Here is a 23,430-nt window from a genome sequence, read left to right as displayed (position 1 = left end):
TAGTATTGTTAGTATTATTATTATTATTGGCTTTTACATTTTCTAAAATGTCCTTCTGAGTAGGACATCACTTTCAAATTATGCCTTTACAAGCTAACCTCCTGAGACCCTGAATCCTCATCTGGTGACATTAAATTTTGGCTTTCAGCATCTTATACTTGATTCTGCTCAATAAACCGTTTTTATATTATATTTATTAAGCATTGATGACTTTATTTTTCATTCTATTTTTTTAAGGAAAAATACTTTCTCTTCAAAGTAGATTCTTAGTTTTTGTGCTGACTCAGACACACTTTTGAGACACATTATTTCTATGTAAAGTTTAACAGATATTTCCTGTTTTATGGGCAGCTGCTTTTTACTAAACACACATCATGTGGAATTTAACAAAAATAATATCATAAAATGTACTTACAAAAAGTATCCAGCAGCATCAGGTTAACATTTAACTCCCAAAACCTGTAATGTTGCCTTCATTTGTTGATAAATTCACTTTGTATCTATGTACGTAATGTATGTACATCACACTGAAATTGCAATATCATCTATAAGATTAAGATTTAAAATCCTTGAAAGCAAAGTCTTATATTGGAAAAGACTATCAGCCCTAATAAATGTGTTAAAAAGTGAATCTGCACTCACTCCATGTTAGTGGTCAAAGATTTATGAAAAAATCACTGCCTCTTCATGACTTTCATTTATGCAAATCATTTCAACGGGAGGAAAACTCTAATGACACCAACAAATTCCACATGCAAAGTACCTTCACTCAGTAAACATTTTTCAGAAGAATGGAAAATCCTCCCCTCTGCCAGCCCACACTTTTAAGAAGAGTTCCTGATCTGTTTTTGCACAACACACTGAGCTTCCACATGCAGATGTGCATAAGCTGACGCTAAAATACGAGCATGTCTGTTACTGTGCTGCTTTCCTTGGGCTGGTTAGTGCTGCAGTCAGCTGATGGGAATCTAGATCACACCACTCACAGCCAGGGGATGTATCTGCAGGGGGACTTCTCCTTCGCTGGACTCTTTCCTCTCTTCTATACTAATGGGCTGAGTGGTTTGCCTGCTCTGGTTCCATGCAGAGAGTGAGTGTTTCTGTTTTATTAGACAGAAACCTGATAGATGCATTTCACTTGTGGACCAGTTAATATTGTCAGTTTTTTCAAACTTAACACTCTTTTTTTTTCTTCTCCAGAGGCAGGCCCAACAAACATGGTTTTCATCTGTTGCAAGCTATGAGATTTGCTGTGGAAGAAATCAACAGCAAAACAGGGGTGCTTTCTCTCCTACCAGGAGTGAAACTCGGCTACCAGATGTACGATATTTGCTCAGTACCGGCCAGTATCCTGGCCACCCTGGACCTGCTCGACCAACAGTACAGGAACATTTCTACACCTGGGGCACAGAACAACACAGCCCTTAATTCCAGTGATGCTCAAACAGCTGTGGCTGTGATTGGGCCGGACAGCAGCAGCAAGTCTTTCACCCCTGCTGCTTTACTGGGGACCTCTCTTGTACCACAGGTAAGTTAATATTTGGAAGTCTTTGCTCGTGTCCATGAATTATTTTATATTCCACATTCACATCTTAAAAGAAACTCATTGCTCATTGCTCATTGTAGATCTCTTATGAAGCATCAAGTGAGCAGCTGAGCAACAAGATATACTATCCATCTTTTTTCCGCACAATTTCCAGTGACAAGAACCAGGTAGCTGCTATGATCCAACTCCTGGTTCGTTTCAACTGGACCTGGATCGCTCTCTTAGGCAGTGACAATGACTATGGGCTTCAGGCCATGAAGAGTCTGTCCCAACAAGCATCCAGCTACGGCATCTGCATCGCCTACCAAGGAGTCATCCCCTCAGCCACAGATGAAACAGTCCAGATCATGAGGAACATGGTAACGGACATACTGACAACCCACGTCAATACCATTGTGGTCTTCTCCAGCAAGACGAAACTCAGTGGCTTCTTCCCATTTGTACTCGAGCGCAACATAACAGATAAAGTGTGGATCGGGACGGAGGACTGGTCAGTGGCAACTCTTATATCAGGCATAAGTGGAATCAACACAATCGGTACTGTGATCGGTGTGGCCGTCAAACCTATATCCATTCCCGGATTTGAGGAGTTTGAGAAAAAGATAGTCGAGGCTTCAATGCAACGCGCCAACGCTAATGTTACCATGAGCTATGGAAATGACTGCCTACAGAGCACAGACCTGTACAGCCTCGCCAGAAATAATTACTCTCTGGAGGAATATGACATCGCCTCTGCCTTCAATGTGTATAAAGCTGTGTATGCTTTGGCTCATGCTCTGCACACTACACTTGGTTGTGATGCCGAAAAGTGCAACAAGAGAACCGTGCATCCATGGGAGGTGAGTTGATTTAAACTGATGTTTTGGTTTGGTTTGATTTGGGTTTATTCTTTACATAATTCTCATTTTCTGTCCTCCCCAGCTTTTTCAGCAGCTAAAGCATGTGCGATTTTCCCTGGAGAACACCTCTGTGTACTTTGATGCAAATGGAGATCCACCCACAGGATATGATATTGTTACCTGGATTTGGAGGGGCACTGACTGGTCCCTGAGAGTAGTGGGCTCCTTTACCCCAGACCCAATTACACTGACAATTGATGCAGATCAAATTGAGTGGTGCGGAAAAGAAGGTTCAAGAGCAGTAAGAGCAACATGGTGTTTGGGTTTGTTTTATAGTTTTAAAAAAAATTAAATATCACAAAAAGACCCACAGAAAATTAACCCTAACCCTAAAAAGGATCATTTTCATTTCTCATTTAAAAAGGTTAAACAAATATGCTTTTGATGTTGTGGTTTATGTGCATCTGTTGTATAGCATTTATTTCTTCTGTTATTCTCTGCTCTCCCTTCCAACCAAGAGCTAGATCTATTAGAGATGACCTGTTTAAATAAAAGCTAATCTATAATATGTCTTTTTCTTTGACTGTGTATAGGTGCCACTGTCCATCTGTTCACCACCCTGCCCAACTGGCCACAAGAAGTTGCTGACAGGGCAGCATAAGTGCTGCTTCGACTGCCAGGCCTGTCCTGCTGCCACATTCCTCAATAAAAGTGGTAAACAAAGAAAAAGGAAAAAGGAGCAGAGATAAATAGAAAACAGAGAGGCGGGCGGTGGAAAAGGGTTTCCTTGATCACATATTATCTCTATGTAGCAAAATGAGACTGAAAAGTGAATCTGAGATTTTATGATCTCATAACAAAGATTATATAAAATCTATCTTTTTATTATAAAAGCCAGTAATAAATATGTGTCGTTTATCGGCATCGTCAGAGGTGCTGATTGTATGTAATGCAAATACAAATCCCCCAAAATCATAAAGATATCCAAGAAATAAAAGTTAAGTTGTTGTGCTCCAGAACTCAATATAGAGTTCAGCTATTTAAGATTTCTTCCAGTGAACAAAGTGATCCACGTTGCAACAGAGCGCCATTACATTGTTGTGTGTAAAATTGTCCAATAGGTGGTGCTGAATGCACATTCTGACGCTGGAGCCAAACGACCTGAAAAAACCAAACAAGGGCCACAATGTTGAATAATAACAAATCACATATTATATGATTTCCAGCAAATGCTGTGTGTTTGACTTTAAGTTTCAGACTTGGGCTGGTGAATCTGAGCTCAACCAACAGTGGACACAACTGCTGTCCAGCTTTTATATCCCAGGTTTTCTTCAAGCTCTGCTTTTTCTCTTCCTTAGATCCTGTAATTTGCCAGCCGTGTCTGCCAGAGCAGTGGGCGCCCCCGAGCAGTGAGCAGTGCCTGAACAGGACTGTCCTGCTGCTGGAATGGGACGCCCCTCTCTCCATTGCCCTGCTCTTCTTTTTCGCCACCTGCCTTCTCATGATCTTTGGCACTGCAATAATCCTCCTGCTCAACCTGAACACACCCGTAGCCAAGTCTGCCGGGGGCCGCACCTGCCTCCTGATGCTGGCAGCCCTGACTGCAGCCACCATAAGCTCTTTGTGCCACTTTGGCCAGCCATCGCCTCTGGCCTGCATCTTCAAGCAGTCTCTATTCATGGACAGCTTCACTGTGTGCCTGGCCTGCATCACTATGCGCGCCCTTCAGGTTGTCTGCATTTTTAAATTTGCATCCAAGCTGCCGCCAGCCTATGACAAGTGGGCAAAAAAACACGGGCCAGAGTTCACAATTTTCCTAGTGTCTGCCATCATGCTGATCATTTCCGTGCTCCGTGTGGCCCTCGACACCCCCAGGCCTTCCATGGATCTTGAATTCTACGAGGATCGCATCGTGCTCGAGTGCAGCAAGACCCTCTCGGTCGGCTCTGGTGTTGAACTTGCTTATGTGTCCATGGTCAGCGTTCTCTGCTTCACTTTCAGTTACATGGGCAAAGACCTGCCAGCCAATTACAACGAGGCCAAGTGCGTGACCTTCAGCCTCATGGTGTACATGATCTCCTGGATCAGCTTCTTCACCCTCTACCTCATCAGCAGAGATTCGTTCACCATGGCCGCACAAGTGTTTGCCACACTCTTCAGTGTCCTAGCCTTCCTCGGGGGATACTTTGTACCCAAAATTTATATTATTGTGCTGAGACCGCAAATGAACACAACTGCACATTTCCAGAATTGTATTCAAATGTATACCATGAAAAAATGAGTAGTGTGGTGATTTCATTACATTAACAGCACTTATATTCAAGGCAGCGCAAAATAATAGCTTTAAATGCATTTTATTTAAACAATGTTTATCTTGTGAGTGTATTTGTGTGTTATTAGATTGTGCATTCTTTTGCTTAGATGTCCTATAATTTAATTTCAGTGTAATTTAATTGTCAAGTTCAAGTTTCAAGTGAGTCAATAGCAAAAAGCAGCTGGTTACAGAATAAAAGTTTGTTACAGCAAGTTGCAGAATGATACAACAACTCATTGCATGTCAAAGAAATCCCTAACTGCTTTGTCTCTCTCTCTCTCTCTCTCTCTCTCACACACACACACACACACACACACACACACACACACACACACTGCTGCTGTTAGCTGTTGTTTGAGAGGATAGATGAAAAGGCCTTTTGTGGCTGGGAGGTCAGCGCTATTGACCAGTAGATGTGTGAGTAGAGTCGGAGGTTGGCTTTCCCACAGTCTCTCTGTCCACTCACAGGCTAATACCCTCGGTCAACAATCGAAGTGTGCCATGGGTGAACAAGCAGGAGTTTTATTGTCTGTACACAAAGAAAAGGCGCGAGAATAAAAATTCAGGAATTTCATTTCAACATCGCCCAACATACAAACTATCCGTTTGAATCCATGCAAAGGCACGTTTACACCTCTACCTGCAAACTGCTGTGGCCAACGTTTCACTGTGCTCTTGGCCGTGTTTGTCTTTCGTTACACTAAAATCAACAAACCATTAAAGTCACCCGAATACCAGCAGAGTCGAGGTTTCATTTGGGATGTGGCTATCCACACATTAATGATATTTTGCCATGAAGTCAAAGGGACAAAAATGTGCACAAAAAAACTATGTAAATCATTGTGGTGTGAAAACTAAGAATTTGCCTTTTCCACACTAGCAATTAAATCTATAATAACATGTTTTCTTTCAGCATCTTTTCCCCTGACACCACCAGTGCAATGATGCATCCTGTTTAATTATTCCCTGGGTGCATATCAGGAGCTTTTGCCCACGTTCCCCAGAGTAAATGCAGGCTGAGATAAGCAGCAGCTCCTGATAAGAGATGGACGGCACTCCATTCTCAGTCTGGAATGGTTTTATCTCCACTGAGCCAGCCTCTGATTGCTTCACTTCTCAGTTATTGATACATCTTCATCTGACACAAACCCCAATACGGCTTAATTAACGTGCCTTTGTCATGCTAATGACACGCTATAAAGTGAAGAGCAGCTTCAGAGCTGATAGTGTCATCCAAAATGAATCTGATCGCTTCACCTACACACCCACGTCTCCATGCATCACCAACCACGCCTCCTTTCACTACATCACAACCTGTGAGGGGAGATAACAAAGTTAGCACCTCTGAGATTTAAACAGAGAGATGTGAATGAAATGCTTGAACAACAAAACCACCAAGACTAAAAATCATCCACAGTTAACATAAAATGTTCACATAAGAACATGAGCGTCCTTTTTTTATTTTAGGGAAGAAATTATTTGATAAAATACTAAAATAAAATAGAGGTAGCAGCAAACAGTGGCTTTGATTTTTCATTTCCAAGCATTACACTGTGCTGTTAGGAATACTGAGTGTTGGAAGCATGAATTTACAGTAAAACACAAGCTAGGAAAATGCTATTGCGGTCTATACTTGATTATAAGTAAGTATATGTGTACACGTGTGAGTAATTGTGAATACAATATGTAGGCCATAAATCTGGGCACTGTGGAGAATGTGTGATTGTTTTACTTAGTAACATGGGGGACTGCTTTAGTTTCTAACATGCCAAGGTCAGCTGATTGTTTATTGTGCCTTTGCATTGCAAATAAAATACATCTTGTCGTGTGTAACTGACAAGATGCTGGCTGCAAATGCCAGCAACTAGATGCAATTTGCTGGATTTTTTAATGTGTTTTTCTGTTCACGTTGCTTAGCATAAATCAAAGAAATCCTATCACATTTCCTGATTATGAAATCTACAAACCAAACGAGGAAAATGTGTGTACAGCAGTGTTGTCAAAACCCATTTTAAGTTCGCTGTTTAGATATGTACAGACCCAAACATCCTTATATCTGTTGCCTTGTAGATCAAACCATTAATGACCATCCCTACATTCATTGTTGAAAAGAGGTGTTAAAATAAAAAGGCACTAAAAGAGGCAAAAATAAAGTGGTATTTTTTTATATATATATATATATATAGTACCAATGTGGACTTTTTTCATGAAATATATATAAATGTAAAAGAAGTCAGCAAGCATTTTTAATGATTGTTTCTTTTTATTTTTAATTGTCGTACAAATGTTAGGAATGAGTTTTAAGAACCTTTACACAATAGCAGAACAGCAATATAAACATCTCAGTACAACATGTTAAAAATGTAAACCCATCTACACGCAAAACACACGCTTTGTAATCATACTGACACATCGAGTTTGGCATAGATACATCAAAACAGATGAGAAATATTCTCCACAGCAGCTGTCCATAAACACAGTATGGCAGACACATATACAGTAACATCGAGTAGTCCAAAGATAAAACTCCACTGGAGTAAACAACAAAACTATCAATACTCAAAATCAAAATCAACCTCCAGCTTTAAACGCAAAGGGAAAGTACGTATTAAGAGTCACAGCGGGATCTTCAGCTACGTGACAGCCGGTGCTTTTACTTGTCCATCAATGTGATGAGACGCTAAGGAAACCCATCAGGAATGAGCAGGCTGGAAAAATATATTTCCTACATAGTGAGGGAGAGTTCAGCACCCCTCATGTCTCAGTCTCTGCCTCTACCAAGGCCTCCACACGGGGCCTCTGCTCCCGCTGTCCTGCACTGTGGTGGGCCTGAGTGTGAAGCAGACTGGGGAGGAGCTGCTGGCTGTCTGGGCTTGAAGGAGTTTCTGGTCTTGCTGCTGCTGGAGTCCCTGCAGAGGGGCGAGAGAAGCCTCTGAGCCAGCTGAAAGGAAGTGCACAGGGTCCCTCCAACACTGAGAGTAGGCCTGGTTGTAGTCACTCTGACAGAGGCCTGTCTGCAGCTGCTGCCTCAGGAAGCTCACAGTCATCTCCAAGATGTCAGCCTTCTCTAGCTTGGAGTTGGGCTCTTGCTTGTGAAACTCCTTCTCCAGAATGACTTTCAGCTGCTCGATGCAGCTGTTGATGCGATCCCTGCGCATTTTCTCCACAATGGGTTTCCTCATCTGAGAAAGAGAAGGCAGACAAGTAAGTTCACATTTCAAGTCAGCAATGCACAAGCCAATCTAAAAATCTCCTGTGGTACTCACTTTAATGTTATCTTTCTCAGAGATCCTGATGTGGTGAACAGAGGAGTAGTTTGTTGAGTAAGGAGCCATGTCTCTGCAGAGGTGAAGTGAGCAGTGATGTCTCTGGAGGAGCCGCTCCTCATTTTATACTGGGAGATTAGCATAACAAAGTCATGTGGCTGAGGCAGGGCTGGGGTTCCCACACTCTGACCAGTGGGACTCCCAACAACAACAATGGAGGAGATGTCAATAACTCAGAGAGCATTTATCTCTGCTGGGCATGTTTCCCAAGATAAGCAACAGGCAATTAAGAGTTAATCAGAAGTGCTATCTCCGAATTTACATCAGCTGGATTGATCAGATTTTTTTTCTGTTTTTTAATTCTGATCAGAGGGAGTAAAATACACAAAAGAGAGAATCTCTCCAGGGGGAGGGGGTGACTGCAGTTAAGGACCAAATGAGTTACTGCAATAAAACAATATAAATGCCCCTTCAAAGAACACTTGAGCACTTTACTGCTCAGATAGCAAAGTGTGGAGAGGACAGAAAATGTTGTTTTTGGAATAATAAAGGCCTCGGGTATGACTCCAGGCAGTCCCATCAAAGTTGAGGACAGGACAATCAAAGAAGTCTTAGATGAAACTTATTCGTCTACCACCTGTTGCTTTTCCAACTCCGCCCCACTCAAGCCTTGACATTAAGGTTTCCCACGGGGATCGCGAGTGAGGGAAAGCTTCAGCAGTGTATCTCGCGCATATTCAAAGCTACAGACGACCCAGGTGTGAAAGGAGGTGAGTGGCGTAAGTTGTCTGGCCCGAGCCGGGCCGACCAACGCGTGCGCTTCAAAATGCCCAACAAGCGATTTTTTTTGCGCTTGTGTTGACGCACAGCGTGAGGCGTTTACTCAGCCTCTTGTTCCTCTTATTAAAGACAAACAGGGGCGGGAGCGCATATTAGCCATGTTTATATTTGCCCCCATATAGAAAGACAAACAAAGAAAGACCCAAAAGTGCCACCCTGCTGGAGAGAGTCACCGAGTCATGAATTTATTACGAAACTAATAAATTTAGCATATTTTGCAGATATCTTTATTACTGGTCATGACTTCTTTTGAAAAATTGTTGGCAGCCTTTAGTCAAAAGTCCTTGCCTCGCTTCCCCCGAGGGTCTGCAGACTCTGCTGTAAATGAACTGTGTCAAATTAGTGTCAAGTTAATGGCATTATGAGCGGGGCTGGCAGTGTGCCTCTGAGGGCCTCCATCATTGGCTGGCCCCAGATGTGAAGCTGGCCTTGTGGGCGCAGTGTGAGTAGTCCCATCTCCCCAGTTTCCCACCAGCCCCCAACATCAGGCTAAATGGGCTCCAAAAGCCATGCCGCTCCTCCACGCTCTGAGGAATGTTAATTGATCTTTTGTTGCAGCTCAAACAGAAACTCTGTGTCCTGGTCCATCTGGGAAAAATCAAGTCAACTGGCTTCACTGCCTGTCTGTATGGAGGTTTTGGTCTGTGCTTTCAGTTACCCATGTATAGTGCTGATAGAAGAACTAAAGGTTTCATCACAAAGGAAGAACTGCAGAGATGCAGTACTGTTAAAAGTCTTGGGCCGCCCCTTGATTTCTTTAGACTTTGCTTCCGAGGAGCCAGACCTTTCCTTTGTAATATTTCAAAGTGTCAATAGTTCTCCAGGCTCTCTGAAGGTTTTGGGACGTGCATCTTTGTAACCAATTTTGTTTTTGATTCTTGTTTGTTTGTTAAGCTAAACTATGAGTCATTCAATAATAAAAAGGCCCCTAATTCAAGTGATGAACCAGTGTTGTGTCTACACATAAAAGACACAACACTGGCACAACACATAGGCACTTTGTTACTAGGAGCCTGTTGCAAAAACATATAATATAATATAATTTAAACCTACTTCTTTATTGAAATGTATGAAAATTGCTAAAAAATAACACAGCTTGAGAGTCATAAAATAGTATATTTACACGAACAAGGTGATTCCCAAAGAGGTCTTAGTAGCCAACTTGGCATATCTCTGCCCATTTTGAAGTGTGTCTCTGCAGTGTCTTTACATCTATTTACATCAGGTGTACAGTATCTGAAAGTCATGTCTTTAAGAAATAGGAAAAATTTAAGAAAAGCTTTAACACCAGATCTGATGGATGTATCTGTCCCTTCAGTTGATTCATCTACTATTCATAAGCCTCATCAGAAGTGGTCTCAGTGGAAGGTTGGTCATAAAGAGGGGAAACAGAGAGAAGGCTGAGGTATGAAAAATTACACCAGAACTGGACTGAAAGTCAGACACAACAGGTCTGGTAGAGTGATGAATTCAAAGTCGACATTTATAGTTTGAGTCATGATCAATGTGTACAGAGGAGGTAAGGAGAGGGGTAAAGCTGGGTGAGCATACAGCCATCTGTGCAGTCAGGTGGTGGTGTTTGAGAGCTTGTCAAAACTGATGAAGTTATGAACACAGAAAAGTTCAGGCTGTGTTGTCACACCAAATATTGGAACTCACTAGATTATACAATTGTCTGTTTTTGTCTTATACACTATATTTCCATTTTTTCTTGCACATTTTTCAATGCCCATATTTCCCATTTTCATAGAAAAATCTAAAATAAATAAATGAGGAGAGTCTCAAGACTTTTGTACAGCAGTGAGTCCAGTCAGTGGCAGCATCCCCACCACAAGTCATGTAAAAGCAGCATCGGCACAGTAGAAAATGCTCAAAAAGTGCTACAGGTATTGAACAATAATTCACAATAAATCTGATATGAGAGAGATTAAAGCAGGTAAAAAAGGAAATCTCGGATCTCTGGAGGTAATGAGATAATTAAAATTCACTGTAATGGAGCCCTGTTTTTTTTCTCTCTCTTTCTCCTCTTACATCTGTGTGGCCCATATCAGCAGTACTACTTAAAACTGTTGTCATTACTGAAAAATCAAAAAAATCCAGTAACTTTCAATGAGCCCAGCGCTTTTTAAATCTCTTTTTTTCTCTTTGTCATCATGTCAGTGCGAAGTTCTCCTCCTTTGGAAGTTGGTGTGCACTACATGGCTGCCGGGGGTCTTTGTCTACAAGTGTGTGGGAAGACGAGTCCCCCTCCCACCAGCCGCCTGAGAGCGCTGAATTCATGCCATAAAGTCTCGGCCATTGCTCAGACCTGCGGCGGCACAGAGCTGCTTCCCGTCAGCCATCTCTCTGTGAGTGTGGTATCTCCCGTTTCCCACACTCTGTGCCTATTCACTGGTCCCAAGATGGGAACAATAGAAGTGTGTCTTGTTACACATCACATTAGCTATGGTGTTTGATCTCCTGTTGAAGGGGGGGGGGCAGCTTCAGCCAGACCATCTGGCCTGGCAAACTAGACCCTGAGAAAGTCCCACATTCTCCACAACTTCAGCGCACACAAATAATTGTGAAAGACTTTTGTGGCACTTGAGAGATAACTCAAGCACTGCACAACATACCAAGACAATCACAACAGAGAAAAGCGGCATATGTGGCCTGCTGGGGCGTCTACATACTGATTTTTGATTTTTTTTAAGCACCTGTTGATGATTACCAGGTCGGATAAGATGACATGTTAATGATACCTGTGGTAAATCTCAAATCAAAATTTAGCTAAACAAGACACTCTCCTGAATCAGTAAATTAACATTAACGATTCAAACTCTTTAGTTGCATTCTGCTCAAATTACTGTCACTTAAACTGACTTGAAAATGTAGTAATTTTGTAAGAATTATAATTTAATTTAAGCACTTGTAGAGTGCCACCATTCAGCTCCACCAGACCTGTGCAAACAGATGTATTATACACCTGGCACTATGGCAAGAAAAAAAGACAGACTTGTACATTTTAATCGGCATCACTCTTTAAATGGTGAAAACTTGCGTCTAGTTGGAGTTTCTGTTATATCGCCATTTTATTTTCCCCATTTCCTAAGTCTTTACAATGTTTAGAAGGTTTGTAGTGATGTAAGTGACTAATTACTGGAGCCATAGATGCATAAATGGTGATCAAACCACCAAATATTTAGCACTAACCTAATGAATCTTTACAAGAACCAGAGCTCAATTCTTACACTGAACTAAAGCTGCTGTCAGTTCTGACTGGATTTAAGTTTTTAGTCCCCCACTCCACCAGCTCCCTTCTCTGTCTCTCACTCTGGTGTACAGAAATGAATCAATCAGTAATAAGTCAAGACATATTTAGCACTGTAGTTTTCTTTAAAAGAAAGCACATTGCGATTACTTATATTTGCAGAACTTCATCAGAAGTTTCTCATTTATTTTTTTTCAATATCAAACTCCTCAAGGAAGCAATAAATCAGATTCTTTTTTACAAAGATTGATATCAGCGCAAAAGGCCTTTATAAAAGGCATTGTTATGAAGATTTTAAAAATCCATTATGAACATTACAAGTGGACAGGTAATGGTTACAGTATCAGTATCCTTCATACACAGGCCAAATGATGGTTACAAATAGAACAAAGTATAATCGTTATAAGATTTACAGTACAGATGGATCCATGGGATCTCTCTATGGCTTGTTTTTGATTCATCAACAGCAAACTGATGAAACACGTCAATCAGTGACACTCAGCATCAGGGACAAACAGTAAACACATCGATCAGTGTCTCGGACACTTAAATAGTTTCAAACCAACGTGGTTAATATAATTCAATGATGTTTGCAAAACAAACAAAAAGTCAGGAGCAGTTTTCCCACAGGGACAATTAACGCATTCACAGAATGAGCACTCCAAATAATAAAGCGTGTATCATATATAATACACTAAATCATTTCAGTCCTTCCAAAGGGGTACCGGCACATCGTGCTGATTTCACCACAAAATAAAACACTTGACAGTATTGAATCTTCTGCTAAAGCAGAAGAAAGCAGACTTCTCTATAAGTCCTTAACTCTCTGTCCATGACGTTCACAGACGTAGTTCTCTCTCGGTTCACAGGTGATCCCGCCTCCATGTTACCAGGGCCTCCACAGAGCACAGCTGACCTGGCTTACGCCCTTGCTGGAGCTGACCTGATGGAGTGGGGAGCCAGGAGGGGAGGGGAGGTTGCAGGGACTGTGACTGGTCCCGCTGGATGCCTGCAGGCCGTGAAAGTGGCTGAGTAGCAGCCTGTGGGCTTGAGTCTGGACCTGGCAGTGGGACAGGAAGCTGACAGCCTCCTGCACGCAGTGGGAGTAACCGTCGCTAGCCACCATCGGGCTAGAGGTCAAGCCGGCCTGCTTCTGCTGCTGGTGCCAGTTTCTCAGATATGACACAGCCATCTCCAGGATGTCAGCCTTCTCCTGCTTGGAGTCAGGCTGCTGCCTGAGGAACTCGGGCCCCAGCAGGGATTTCAGCTGCTCGATGCTGGTGTTGATGCGGTCTCTGCGTAGTTTCTCTACCATTGGCTTTCTCAGCTGAAGAAAAGAAGGAGAAAAAAAAGGTATTTTAATCAAATTGAACATTGCTTTTAATTGAATTATTTGTACCAACACAAATCCAGTTATGAGACTTTTCTGAAAAAAGTATTTACCTTGTGAGCAGGGGTCAGGTGTTCCTTGTTTGCTTGTCCAAAAACAGAGGGAGCCATTGCTGTGGAGTCAGGGTCTCTACTCGGATTGAAGAGCTGGTTGGATCTGAGCTGCGTTCTCCTCTCCTCTGCCACTGCCCTGTATTTATACACCCAAATCTCCATATGAATGTGTGAGTCTTAGGCTTGATGGAGTTTCTCACAGTCCCCGGGCCAATGGGAGTGCTGGGAAGGGCTTTGAGGAAAGCAGGGCTGCCACATGCTCAATGAAGTGTTTATAGCCGTGGGGACAATGAGTGTGTCTCTGGGGAGCAGGTGGAGGAATAGACTGCAAGAGAAAGCCCGGGGTGGAGTGGGCAGAGGGAGGGGGGCTGAGTGGGGGTAGATGGGAGACTGACCCGGTGCTTGTGCTGATATGGGAAAGTGGTGACCCCAGAGGGAAGCATGCCGCTGTCTCATGTCATCTTCACCGCCACGTAATTGAAGACAAAGTGCCTCTGCCACCAGGCACACGTGGGTGTTACAGAGGGCCAAGCATTAGAGAAAGACCAACATGCAGCCACTTCCACCAGTGTGAAATGGCAGACTTTCAGAGCTGTGCAACAGGTTGAGGTTCCTCAAAGATTCAAAGAGAAAGAAAGCAACAGATTTGCAACTCAAACCTATTCAGCTGAAAAAGAAAAGAGAATATTTAGACTATGAATATTTAACCCTTTTTTCAGATAATCTGATTAAACTGTTATATGTTTATAAGGTGTTTCCTCATTCAAGGTTTAGTACAATCCTTGAGAGACAGCTGTATAATCTGACCAAATCACTCTCACAATATCCAGCCCTGATGAAGCTGAAGTATTAGTGATTAATCGCAGCTAATTTTCATTACGTTCACCAATCTCAAGCATTTTCATAGAGATTTGTGTGACATCTAAAGACTGTAGAGCTGATGCAAAGTGTACTCTCTCAGTTACAAAAAAGTACTGCCATTCAAAATTTGCCTGTTATAACTCATTAGCGACACGTTTGGTTTTCAGTTTGTCAGCTTTAATCTGATGAACGTGATTAGAGCTGTGTGTGAATTGTAAAGTGCTTCAGCTTTAAGCTTTCACGCTCCCAGCACATGCTGACACATCAGGCAACCCCCCACAAACTCATGCAGACAGCCACACTCTCATTCACTTTCCCTACCCCACACACACACTCACACACCCACACAGCTGGCTGACCTGCATGCCGCTGGCCACGTCTCAGTCACACGCTCCCTTCCTGCCTGTGTGGAACGTGGGAGCCGCTGTGGTCCCAGGCTTCCCACACTTCAGTGTTTAATGACTCTGAGGCCGCCTGCACAAAGGAAGTGTGCCCCATTGCACAAAGATTGAGTGACCAACCCCCCCTTCGAGCCCCACTAACAACACATGCACACACACACCCAGGAAAACAGGGCTGTCAACAGGGCTTCCAGGCACACCATCTGGATGGATTGTATGCCATTGTCGGCCGATCAAGCGCGGGAGATGTTTACCGTGAGAATTGGAGAGGCTGAAATAGAGACAGAAAGTTAAATAAGAAGAATAGGGAGTGTGTGTGTGGAGGGTGGGAAACTTTCTGGATAGGATGATGAACTTTTTTTAAGAATCTGTGAATAAAAAGGTGCAAAACTCTTACACTGTTTGACACGAAAAGTTTAAGAAATTGAGAAAAAAGTGAAAACCACTTCACTTTCTCAGCTTGTTGCAACAGAAAAGGGATTATTCTATATTAAAGACTAATATAACAGGTACTAACAACACTTAGATGCAGATCCAGTCTGTGATGATGCTTTTTGTTGCCCTCACATAGATCACATTTCCAAAAATGTATCTAAATATTTAGGTTGCCTATCTGGAAACTCTGCCCACCAATGGACGACTTTCTCCTCCAGGAAGAACGTCCTCAGACAGATGTTGTCCTCCACGTTCCCACCACATATCATCCCAGTGGATACAATAACAAGGAAATCTCCCTCAACAAGGGGCAAGCAATGGGCCCCTCCCACCTGTTTGTTTGGATTGGGGCCATTGTACCCCAATGAATTCAACTAATTCATTCACATCCTATTGTCATAATGCTGCTTTGTGATTGGCCAAACACTGTGAGAACCAACATCACATTAAATCAGTGGGAAAGTTGGCATAAGTATATAAATGAGGGAGGTCTCTGTGGGTAAAATCATAACCCTGAACGTTTTCTTGTAACCCACACGGGTCTGGACTCACGGGACGCCATCCGACTGCATATTCGCCATGAGGGATCAACACACAACGTAAGCTCGAATACAAGAAACTTCATTGTAGATCATCCTAGGCTTGATCCTAGTTTTGAACAGGCATCACAGCAATGTTTCTTCCACTATCTGTGAATTTGACTCAAAAGTGATTGAAAGTTTTTCCTTTTTTTTTTTTTTTATGTTGAATGAATGTTACCAAAACCATTTCTACATGTGCCGTCAATATTTAAGCATGCTGGTATTTTCTCCTGGAAACAACCCAATTCTCTGCATCTACCATTAATTTGATGTTTCTCCATCTCCTTCCACAGCCTGTGTAAGATGATGATTTTGGAAAGGAAGTGCACAGACAGAGCAGTGAGGCTCCGCTCCACGTTAGAGAGCCATCTAAGCACTGGAATGAGCAGCTCTGACGTGTGGGACAAGACTGTCTCCTTTTTCACAGTGAAGAAGGCCTTCATTTTCCATAATGGCTACACCAAATCCTCCAGAGAGGCCATGAGGCTGTTCCCCTCACCTTCTGAGGATGTGTCGCCTTTGTGTTGCCAGTAAGAAGTGCACCGAAAGAGGGTTGAAATACGAAGAGGAAAACAAAATCTAGGCATTTTTATAAACTTTTTTCTCCAAATGTCTTCTTAAGCACAAATGGTGGAAAAGATGGGAGTTCTCATTAACTGTGACTACCTGCACCGTGATCCTATTGGTCATTGCACAGGCCCTAGAACTGTGCATGTTATGCCTTAAATCTAAGTACTTCTTAGAACTTTAAGATCATGTTATTACAGTTTTATTAAACTGAAAGTCATATTCCTTTGTATAAAGGGTAAAAGTTAATTTTATGCCAATGCATATTTTGTAAATGTTTAAGATATTGTCAGTCATGTATAAAATTTGTTGCTGAAAGCCATAAGTGAAAAGTGCAATGTGCTTTCCTGTGCAATTTTAAGTAAAATGACATGTTTTCCCATCATGTGCTGCTTGTTTTGTTTTCTAAAAAAATGGATTAAATATATACATTTCTTTATTTTGTTTGCTCCGGCACTTTCAAAATGTAAATGATTAAATTATGATTCTGTGTTGAGCCCCGAAAGGTTCAACTTCCATATCTTGCACTTTAGTGTCATAATCAATGTCACCCTCTAGTGTGCATTAATGCAACAACACTTCACATGTGATCCACAATTATTCAACCATAAATTCTCAGAGCTCTGCTTTAAAGCTGCAAACTTTTATAAAAGTGTTCTTAAATACATTTCTGGAGTTTTAACCCTCTGTGCATGAAAAGAGGAAGTAATCAGACTGGGGACTTACCATCTTACACCACTACGCACATGCCTGCATTTTTAATGAAAAGTATACTGATTGATGTAAAGTGCTGCGCAAAAGGTCTCTAGCCACCCTTCATTTCTTTACATTATGCTTGAAAAACTTGGAAGTAGGTGCAGCAGTTAGTTGAAATGTGCAAATATATAAAGAGGAAAAACAGTGCAGTTGTAACAGTCTTCCTATTCTTCGTCTAAACTATTAGGGAGCATTCTTGTGATATACTTTAAGTAGTCTTCAGGAACAGCTCTCCAGGCTTCTCGAAGCATCCAGGATCCAGACCTTCAGAGAGCCTGGGGAACTATTTCTCAAGACCACCTAAAGAAGTTCTAAGAAAATGTCGCCTTTGAAGCAAAATGTGAAGAAATTAATTTTAATGAAACCGTCAAAGACTAAATCAATCCAATAGATATGAGATCCAATTTAAACTACACTTTCCACATTATTTAGAGTTCATTTGTATTCTGTGCATGTTTACAGACAGCAGTGTTATGAGCACTGTCAAAAGATTAAAGGAAACAAAGGTGCAGGTTTTAATATTTTTTCCCCCCAAATCTAGAAACCAGCCGGAACAGAAGAGGTTACCCTGAATCAGATTTGGAATTATTACGGCTTTATTAATCATAGGCTAAATTCAAAAAGCAGACATTCAGCAACAGTTAAACATCGTATAGCAGCGGGAATAGGTGAATTGACGAGAAACTGGGTGAACTCCACACCATGCATTCAACTCTTGAGTACAAGGGTTCTGTAATAACTGTAAGTTCAAAGTTTGCTCAACTGTTGAGGGTAAAAGTGAGACTTTGCTTTCCAGAAATCTGTTCTGGAAACTGACGTGTGTGTTTCCAGAAATTCTGAGGAAAACCAAAACCTAAATTAAAGAGTGCAGAGAGGCTCAAGAGGGAAAAAAATAAAAATAATTAGTCAAAAGAGAAAAAGTGTAAAGGATATAATGTAGGTCTATGTTTATTATTCATTTAGACAAGTCTGGTGTTTCATTGCAACAGATGGAAATGTTTTCATCAATCCAAAGTTTACTTCATCACCAAGGCATAGCTTTGTGGAAGAAAATAAAACACTTCATTGTTCTTTCCCCCTCTTTGCTTCCAAGGTCGATACAAGAAAAAAATAAAACCAAACTGCTTTTTTGTTTCCCTGTCCGTCACTCAAATTCCAGTTAGACTCTACATGAAGATCAAACAGCAAAAGCCCAGAAGAAAAGGACAGGTTAGCTTGCAACCATGTGACAGTGAAACCTTCTGCCATTTTAAAAAACCCTTACCAAAAAAAAACTTAAAGCACAACAAAAATGGAAAGAAAAAAAAAACAAAAAAAAGGAAAAGGAGTTAAAATCAAATGCCGCTCTTCATAGGTGGTGGGTCAAATACCCAAAACATTTTAGTTATTGTACCCCAAAGAGAGGGGGAGGAGTTTAAAGCCAAAAGATAGGATCACAACAAAACAGAATTCGTAGGCTGTTCCCATCAACAAAAAAAAACTATTATTTCTTCTTTTCACATGAATCATTAAATTCAGCTGGCCTTTTTTTGATCATCTATGGCATCATAAAGAGACAGATGCCTTGATGGTGACAGATGTGAATGGTTGTGGCTGGGTGGTCGGCAGAGCCCTGCTTCATTTTTCCCTCAAGCTTCCTGAAACAAAACAAGTTGTGATCTCAACTCTAGTCTGAAAGAGTTTGAATCAAAGTGTAAATTCTGTTTTGTGTGCCCTCCCCAACCTTTGACAGCATGGTGTTTCTGTGTTAAACTTTACAGAGATGGATCTTTTCTCTTTTTCTTTGTTTTTTTTAAACTACACATAGTTTCTGCTTAAAGATCATTTGAAGATGTCATATGGGAGTGGGAGTTAAGTAGGAAGCGTGGTGTATACACTGTGTGAATATCAGTGTGTAAAAAGTAAATTTTTGTTCAGCTGGTAGGTGTCCAGATGATAATTGCAGGGGCGTTTTGTGTTTGAGGGGTTGTGGTTTGAGGTTGGCCATTAGGGCAAAGAGTTCAACAAATCCTGCAGGAAGAGGTCCGGGTCTGGAATTTCAGAGAGGAGACCTGAAAAACAAAGTTTAATAGTAACATTCGACCAACACCACAGTTTATTATTCACACCAGAAAAGAAGTGTCGTAAATTAAAAGAAAAATGGCACAAGAGAAGACGAAAATAAACTGTGAAGCTTGTTTATACTTCTGCACTGAATAATGCAAATCCCCTATTCACTGACGGCATTTATTTGAGATGGATTTCACTGAAATTTCACTACCAAAACGTTCTTTTTTGTGGGCTTTCTCTATCTGAGATGATTTATTTTGTCTAAAAAGAAGTAGTATCAGAATAGTATCAGCCAGAAACATAGGTGTGTGTGTGTGCATACTGACCTACAACATCAAAGAACTCTGACAGGGATTCAGCGGGCATGAGTTCATCCTGGAAAGCCCTGAGCACACGCTCGGAGGCCTCATAGATGGGCATGTCATTGTGACGGACATATTCTGCCAGTGAGAAGGACCAGCCGCCCTCTGTGTTGCTGGTTGGTACCTTCTGTAAAAACAAAATCAAGAGCAGAAGAGGGAATTACAGTATATTATCTATTTGTCTAATGTCAATGTTCCCATTAGATTGAAAATGTCCCTAAACACCCACCCCCCAAACAAACAAACAACATTCTGAATTCTGTATTTACAGGTAATGACTCCTATTTTTACAAAGCATCCCCAAAATTGAAAGAGCATAATACCATCGTTTTACAGTATCGACAGGCAAAATACTTTACCCTGAACATGTCGTAGACCAGGTCCACCAGGCCCCAGAAAAGAAGAGGTGAGCGATACACTGCATATTCCTTTGGTGTTTTATCTGTGAGCCTGAGAATAGATAAGAGAAGATGTGGATGAAGACCTTCTGAGATAAATAATGGACACAACATTCAATGGTTATTCCTTTTTCTTTTTAAATTTATAACTCTGACCTGCTTCACTGGTCAATACTCACATGTCTTAGATGTATTCAAAATAAAATTACACTAGTGTAAAAGTTTCCTGTTGGAATTATTGGCAAACAAATTAATAATTTGGTACTGAACCTGCTCCCTGCTTGAAGGATTTAATTAATATCACAGACAAAGGTGCCCTGCATTGAGTGTAAAACAAATGGAGACAGGAAAGGAAAGGTCTCATACTTGTTTGCACAGGCTGCCGAGACTTTACGGGCATGCGCAGTGCCCAGAAGTCTCCGCAGGAAGTACAGACGAGAACTTCTCCACCGTTCGGGTGGCATGATGTGCATGGCCAGGATGGTGTAATAGTGGGGCCCTTCAACTTCATATGAGCTTTCAACCCATTTCTCACATGGTTGCTCCTGGAAACTCTGCAGGTTCTTCTCCTCTCGGGACGTAGCCCTTGTACTACAGTGACAGAATTTGCAAAGTGAAATAAGGTGAGATGGGAATGAGAACTATGAGCTGTAAAATCAAACTTTGGATTTGTGTTTTATTTTAAGCCTCAACAGTCCCACACATGTATCACCTCAGCATCAATATTGAGTAAATGTCAGCAAGTGTTTTCTGTGCACATCAAAAATGTACATACGTGTTGAGGACATAGAGAACAGTGTGGATGATATAGGGGATGAGGTGGATGTTGCTCTCCCGACCTCCACCTCCTGTGTCCACGCTGAATGACTGCTCAGTAGCAAAGCGGAGGAACAGCAGTTTGGTATCGTGGATGTTGAGTTGGTATGTGGGCTCTCGCTGGCCTGTGCACTCCTGAAGATATGTGTTGTGCCTGTGCAGTAAAAGAGTTTGGTTGAAGAAATTGTGCCACATGAAGAAAATGTTCTCTCTAATTTATGCTGATTTTTTCTTTTAACCTTGCTAGGCATGTAGCAAAAGCTGATTCTGGCACATGTGGCCCCCACACAGGAAGCAGACCATTGCACTTGGTGTTAGCATTCTGGAGAGCAGCACTGTCCCATTCCTCTCGCCCACGAGCCAGCCTAAAATAAGTAAAAATAACAGGCATGTATTACAAAAAAAATGAAAAGTGGGGCTGCAGAAAGAATGTAAGGGGTACTCTAAACATCACCACAGAGTAAATGCTGGTGTTTGTAGCTACCTGACTGCTGCCAGATGGCAGTCATAGTGGACTATGTTAAAGTGCGACACAGTGCTGTAACCCTGCTGCTTGCGAGGCTTGTTTTCAAATTCCTCCAAGGCTACACGCTTTGTGAAAGTGTAAATACCCAGGACTTTGGTTGGCTAGTGAAAGAGAAACCAGAATGAAAATGAGAACTGAAAACAACAACAAATTTCAGCATGCCAAGAAAACCAGCAAATCAGACTGATAAGAGTGTCATTTTAATTATCTACAATTTGGCTACTGATACTTTAAATAGGATTCCAAAACCAGATGTCTTCAGTGTTAAATAATGTCAAACTTCCCTCAATCCTGTATGTGCTTTTATACCTGGAACTTGTAACCTTCTCTACAGATACAGCAGGTCAAGCCTGGTTCCTCTATCAGCTCTTCCATTTGCTTCAAGAGTGAAGTCTTTGTCACCACCTGCCCCTTTTCATTGGTCTGAAAGACAAACATAAAGCTTACAATAAAATCCACATTTCAATTCAAGTCTGTGGTAATAAAAAAAAAAAAAAAAATACCGTCATGCCAAGAGTTCCCAGAGCCTTCTGCCTCATAGCCATAGCCATACGCTTTTTCTCAGCTCTGGTTTCTCTGCGGGCTGCTTCAATCTTCAAGTTGACGTCACTGTGTTCCCTCAGAGCCTCTAGAAGGTTCTCTGCTAGAGTTCCTATGCCTTCATCACTGGATACCTGCTCCAGCTTGTGCAAGTTTGTTATCGAATCTGTGCCTATGAGCACCTAGACAAAAGAAGATGACACTCAGCTATATTAGGGAGACAGGTTCATGTGTTTACAAAAAGAACTGTCTGAGTTGACTCCAGTTTAGTCTAATATTCAAAGCATTCTGTACCTGTGTGGGGGGATGCTGGGTAGCCAAACCACGGAGAAGTCTGAGAATAAAGGGTAGAGCAGGTCTAGAGAGGAATTTCTTCCAAACATCCGCATCCAGACTGATGAGAGATTTCAGAAAAACAAAAAAGAGGTTTAAAAACAAAAAATCTTGCATTTGTACTTGTATACAAAATATTTACCTACAAGAGACCTACTTTTTGGCATTTGGGATATGCTTCTTCATGTAGTCCAGTGCACTCTGTGTGATTCCTATTTGCAGAATAAGATCTTTCAGTTGATGGCCGTTGCTGTTATTTTTGATTCCAGCAGCGATTTTACAGAAGCAGTCCAAAAACACTTTGTCATCAGCACTATGCTCCTCGTCGTACCTTAAAGAAACACAACACAAACACAAAAATAAGAGTCAATTTCACTAAATTAACTATAAAAGTGCCCATAGGAGCATGGTTCTCCTACAAAGATTAGCCCGATTTATCCATTAAAATGTAAAATAATAGCCCCTTTAAAGTCTTCATGTGCTTATTAGTAAGTAAAAGCTGAGTGCTCACTTGTCAAAGTTGCAACACGGTTTGAAGCGTTCCACCAGAATCCTCATCTTCTCTAGTTCGCCAAAAGACAGGTATGGAATAATGCGCAGAAGACCCTGGAGCACGCTGGGGTTGGAGCGCACAAACAGGGTGTTGATCTGGTCTAACAACATGACAAGCTGATCCTTGTCTCCTGTAAGGAGAAGGTTACCCTGCAAAGGACAAGACAGTTTCTAATTAAAAAAACTAAACAAAACACAAAAACGGAATTAAAAGGTCTTTTTGAGGGTATGATTTTATGATTGTAGCAGAAGATAAAATTAGCTTCAGATTGTTACCTTGTCCTCTGAAATCTCAGCATTGGCCTCATCCAGAATGATCTCCATGATGCTCAGGACTTGCTCTGCTATAGAGGCTCCACCACTATCCTTACTCTCTTGTTCTGCCACTAAGGCCTGAAGGAAAAATAACATAAAAAAATATTTCCCTCTCTCTCTCTATCCATCTCCATCTCTCCATCTATATCTATATATCTATATCTATATATTAGGGGTGCAACAATACTTGTATCGATATTGAACCATTCGATACAGTGCTTTAGGTTCAGTACGCATATGTATCGAACAATACAAATTTTTTTATTTATTTTATCAACTTTTCTTCTGATGATGCTGTCTGTGTTGAGCGCTCAGTGGATCTGCGTTTGACTACTCTGCCTAGGCTGCACTGTCGAGCGCAGATCCACTGAGCGCAGCGCAAGCTAGCAAGACAAAAGTTAAGCTCGTTGCAACATGGCAACTGCCTCAACGCTAGCCGA

At 41.6% G+C, this 23,430-nt stretch overlaps 4 protein-coding genes across 16 annotated transcripts in view; 1 reads left to right on the top strand and 3 right to left on the bottom strand.

Annotated features, from left to right (window-relative positions):
* The first annotated feature begins 908 nt into the window (after positions 1-908).
* tas1r1 (taste receptor, type 1, member 1) lies at positions 909-4,707 on the top strand. The gene is made up of 6 exons (XM_086277600.1): positions 909-1,090; positions 1,201-1,528; positions 1,627-2,385; positions 2,468-2,686; positions 2,979-3,099; positions 3,744-4,707. Exons 1-6 carry the CDS (start codon positions 909-911, stop codon positions 4,664-4,666), a joined length of 2,532 nt encoding a protein of 843 aa, XP_086133726.1. The 3' UTR covers positions 4,667-4,707.
* Positions 4,708-6,984: 2,277 nt separating this feature from the next.
* Positions 6,985-8,069, bottom strand: her12 (hairy-related 12). The gene is made up of 2 exons (XM_086277667.1): positions 7,966-8,069; positions 6,985-7,881 (listed from the first exon to the last, which is right to left on the bottom strand). The coding sequence occupies exons 1-2, from the start codon at positions 8,032-8,034 to the stop codon at positions 7,474-7,476; spliced, it is 477 nt and encodes a 158-aa protein (XP_086133793.1). The 5' UTR covers positions 8,035-8,069; the 3' UTR covers positions 6,985-7,473.
* Positions 8,070-12,285: 4,216 nt separating this feature from the next.
* Positions 12,286-15,929, bottom strand: LOC147305046 (transcription factor HES-5-like). Its single transcript, XM_086278483.1, has 2 exons — positions 13,499-15,929; positions 12,286-13,382 (listed from the first exon to the last, which is right to left on the bottom strand). Exons 1-2 carry the CDS (start codon positions 13,658-13,660, stop codon positions 12,942-12,944), a joined length of 603 nt encoding a protein of 200 aa, XP_086134609.1. The 5' UTR covers positions 13,661-15,929; the 3' UTR covers positions 12,286-12,941.
* Positions 15,930-17,672: 1,743 nt separating this feature from the next.
* ubr4 (ubiquitin protein ligase E3 component n-recognin 4) overlaps positions 17,673-23,430 on the bottom strand; it is a 55,983-nt gene continuing 50,225 nt past the window's right edge. For all 13 annotated transcript variants that reach the window (XM_086278468.1, XM_086278472.1, XM_086278480.1 and 10 more), the window contains 13 exons: positions 22,952-23,068; positions 22,635-22,825; positions 22,281-22,454; positions 22,085-22,184; positions 21,754-21,972; positions 21,560-21,673; positions 21,209-21,351; positions 20,964-21,089; positions 20,684-20,878; positions 20,275-20,499; positions 19,870-19,960; positions 19,475-19,637; positions 17,673-19,150 (listed from right to left, as the gene is read on the bottom strand). In XM_086278468.1, coding sequence (XP_086134594.1) covers positions 19,086-19,150; positions 19,475-19,637; positions 19,870-19,960; positions 20,275-20,499; positions 20,684-20,878; positions 20,964-21,089; positions 21,209-21,351; positions 21,560-21,673; positions 21,754-21,972; positions 22,085-22,184; positions 22,281-22,454; positions 22,635-22,825; positions 22,952-23,068 — 1,923 coding nt within the window. In that variant the 3' untranslated portion in view covers positions 17,673-19,085. The remainder of the gene's footprint in view (positions 19,151-19,474; positions 19,638-19,869; positions 19,961-20,274; positions 20,500-20,683; positions 20,879-20,963; positions 21,090-21,208; positions 21,352-21,559; positions 21,674-21,753; positions 21,973-22,084; positions 22,185-22,280; positions 22,455-22,634; positions 22,826-22,951; positions 23,069-23,430) is intronic.

The sequence above is a fragment of the Aulonocara sp. 'chitande type north' Nkhata Bay genome, linkage group LG20 (assembly GCF_057382095.1).
Source record: "Aulonocara sp. 'chitande type north' Nkhata Bay isolate Kocher_YH1m ecotype deep benthic linkage group LG20, A_spYH_male_GT1.1, whole genome shotgun sequence".
Lineage (NCBI taxonomy): Eukaryota > Metazoa > Chordata > Actinopteri > Cichliformes > Cichlidae > Aulonocara > Aulonocara sp. 'chitande type north' Nkhata Bay.
This window is presented reverse-complemented; position numbering and strand designations above follow the sequence as displayed.

What these genes read in the sequence shown, in the direction of transcription:
- tas1r1 (XM_086277600.1), top strand. Translation starts at nt 909, where the DNA reads ATGTCTGTTACTGTGCTGCTTTCCTTGGGCTGGTTAGTGCTGCAGTCA. An exon ending in GCTCTGGTTCCATGCAGAGA is followed by an intron (nt 1,091 to 1,200) that starts GTGAGTGTTTCT and finishes TTTCTTCTCCAG; the next exon opens with AGGCAGGCCCAACAAACATG. An exon ending in GGACCTCTCTTGTACCACAG is followed by an intron (nt 1,529 to 1,626) that starts GTAAGTTAATAT and finishes TGCTCATTGTAG; the next exon opens with ATCTCTTATGAAGCATCAAG.
- her12 (XM_086277667.1), bottom strand. Translation starts at nt 8,034, where the DNA reads ATGGCTCCTTACTCAACAAACTACTCCTCTGTTCACCACATCAGGATC. An exon ending in CTGAGAAAGATAACATTAAA is followed by an intron (nt 7,882 to 7,965) that starts GTGAGTACCACA and finishes TCTCTTTCTCAG; the next exon opens with ATGAGGAAACCCATTGTGGA.
- LOC147305046 (XM_086278483.1), bottom strand. Translation starts at nt 13,660, where the DNA reads ATGGAGATTTGGGTGTATAAATACAGGGCAGTGGCAGAGGAGAGGAGA. An exon ending in ACCTGACCCCTGCTCACAAG is followed by an intron (nt 13,383 to 13,498) that starts GTAAATACTTTT and finishes TCTTTTCTTCAG; the next exon opens with CTGAGAAAGCCAATGGTAGA.